Raw genomic sequence first — 2,144 nt, forward strand, 5'->3', positions numbered from 1 at the left:
ACACTGATTTACGGTTCACATCGATATAAAATTGAGCACTGTGAGTTACTTACAATGAAATCGTAAACGGTATAGCGCACAAATCGGCAGATAACAGACGCAAGTAATCTTGACATTGCTTCGAGAGATAATACTTGATCGTGAAACGGTACAGCGCACAGATAACGGACGCAAGTTGTCTCGACAATGTTTCAAGAGGTAATGACCGATCTAATATGTTTCGCTTGCCTCGAGGTTAAAAGATCGATGTATAAGAATTTGGTGAAAAACAAATAACGGTAATGCCAGTTGAGAGATCGATGTATAAGAATATTCGTTGCAAAACAAATAACGGTAATGCCAGTCAGAGACCTTGTAACACAGTAATCTATGTATATAATAAATAAAGCGTGAAACGCGGAGCTCTCAAATTTTTGGAAGCCCCTCGATCACATCGAGATAGTTCTCGGGTAAATCCTCGATGTCCGTCTGCATATTCAGACCATTCTTCTGTCTTTTAATACATATCATCTCAGATATTAACCGTTTACTGATATATGGTTCGCTGTCCAAAATTTCAACCGCATTCCACTCGAAATCATGACCAAACTCTAATCTATGCTCCGTGATTACTGAGCGGCTGGTTGTGTTTCTTCTTACGTGGGCCTGATGTTCTTTAATTCAGGTTTGTAGTTGCCTACAAGTCTGACCCACGTAAGAAGCATCACAGTCCCCACAGTTAATTTTATACACTACGTTGCTATGTGCAAATTTCGGAAGGGCGTCCTTATGTGCTTTAATGCAATTCTGCATTTTATTCAGGCTATAATATGATAGCCTAAACTTATGATTTTTTAAGATATTTCTATATTGGTCATTAATATGCGGAATATACGGTATCGTGAAAAAGGACGCCGCCTCTTCAGGTTGCACCTCAGGCGATCTATCTGTCCCAGAACGCACTCTGTCAATGAGTGACTTAATGCGCTCATGGAAAATTTTAAAAATAAAATTCAGCGGGTAGCAGTTATTAAGTAAAATTTGTACAGCTAATTCTAAATTCTTTGAATGGAACGATGGGTGAGACAACAAAAAAACTCTATCAATTAAACTTATGACTGTACCTCTCTTCTGGCAAACAGGATGTTGAGATATGAAACTCAAGTACCTGCCCGAAAACGTTGGTTTATGAAACCAATCAAATATTATCCGATTGTTTCGACGAATCATTGTAATTTCCAAGAAGTTCAACCTCCCACCCTCCCCAACCTCCATAGTAAACTGGAGCCTTGGATGGAAGGAGTTGAAGACCTCCAATGTGTGGTCCAGTGAGGAAGAAGGAGTTGCGAGAGCAATGTCGTCGACGTATCGCACAAAAAATGGGGGTGTGTATTTTAATGTTGCGAGGGCCCTGGCTTCTAAGTCCTGCATAACTATATCCACAGCTGTGGGAGAAAAAGGAGAGCCCATTGGTGAGCCGAAAATTTGTTGGTAAATTATACTATTGAACGTGAAAAAAGTTGAATTTAGAACCAATCTCACCGCTATCAAAAATTCAGATCTTGGAATTTTGCATTTTTTAGAAATTAAGTGCCATCTAACGCAAATGCTGTCTAGGACCATTTCTGCCGGTACGTTCGTAAAAAGCGAGACTACATCAAGTGAGATTAGTTCAAAATTGTCACTTATGTGCATTTTTGAAAGTCTTTCAACTAATTTAAAGCTATTAGCGACATGACTGTGAGCGGCCGGGAGGCTTTCGTGTATTGTACGGTGAAGAAAAGCAGCCAAGCCATATAGTGGACTGTTCAAGGACGAAACTATCAGTCGAAACGGGCAATTCGGTTTGTGGATCTTCGGGAGGCCATAGGCTCGCGATAGCACTCCGTCACTAGTAAAAATCCGTTTGTGAGTTGATCTCGAGATGAAATCCGACTTACTCCATCTTGTTAACAAATCGCGTACGCTGTTAGTGAGTTTTCTCGTGGGATCTTTATTAGATGGTTTTAGTTAGGTTAAAAGATAGAGTAAGAAAAAGAGAGGTAATGCAGAAGAAGAATGTGTTGAAAGGGAGGATGGAAGGAATAAATAATGACATGACCTTGAAGGAAAGCATCAAAGAAAAATGCAATGGAGCCTGGAGAGGATAGCTGAGAAGGAGAGAA

The 2,144-nt window shown here is 40.1% G+C and overlaps 1 protein-coding gene across 1 annotated transcript; it reads right to left on the bottom strand.

Annotated features, from left to right (window-relative positions):
- Window positions 1–405: 405 nt before the first annotated feature.
- LOC139814812 (uncharacterized) lies at window positions 406–1,726 on the bottom strand. Its single transcript, XM_071781313.1, has 2 exons — window positions 875–1,726; window positions 406–493 (listed from the first exon to the last, which is right to left on the bottom strand). Exons 1-2 carry the CDS (start codon window positions 1,672–1,674, stop codon window positions 406–408), a joined length of 888 nt encoding a protein of 295 aa, XP_071637414.1. The 5' UTR covers window positions 1,675–1,726.
- Window positions 1,727–2,144: the final 418 nt, after the last annotated feature.

Source organism: Temnothorax longispinosus, chromosome 6 (genome assembly GCF_030848805.1).
Source record: "Temnothorax longispinosus isolate EJ_2023e chromosome 6, Tlon_JGU_v1, whole genome shotgun sequence".
Lineage (NCBI taxonomy): Eukaryota > Metazoa > Arthropoda > Insecta > Hymenoptera > Formicidae > Temnothorax > Temnothorax longispinosus.

Bases quoted from the DNA above. Each gene is read 5' to 3' on its own strand.
- LOC139814812 (XM_071781313.1), bottom strand. From the start codon at position 1,674: ATGCACATAAGTGACAATTTTGAACTAATCTCACTTGATGTAGTCTCG. The intron at 494-874 runs GTATATTCCGCA...ATGTATTAAAAG, and splicing joins GCGTCCTTTTTCACGATACC to ACAGAAGAATGGTCTGAATA.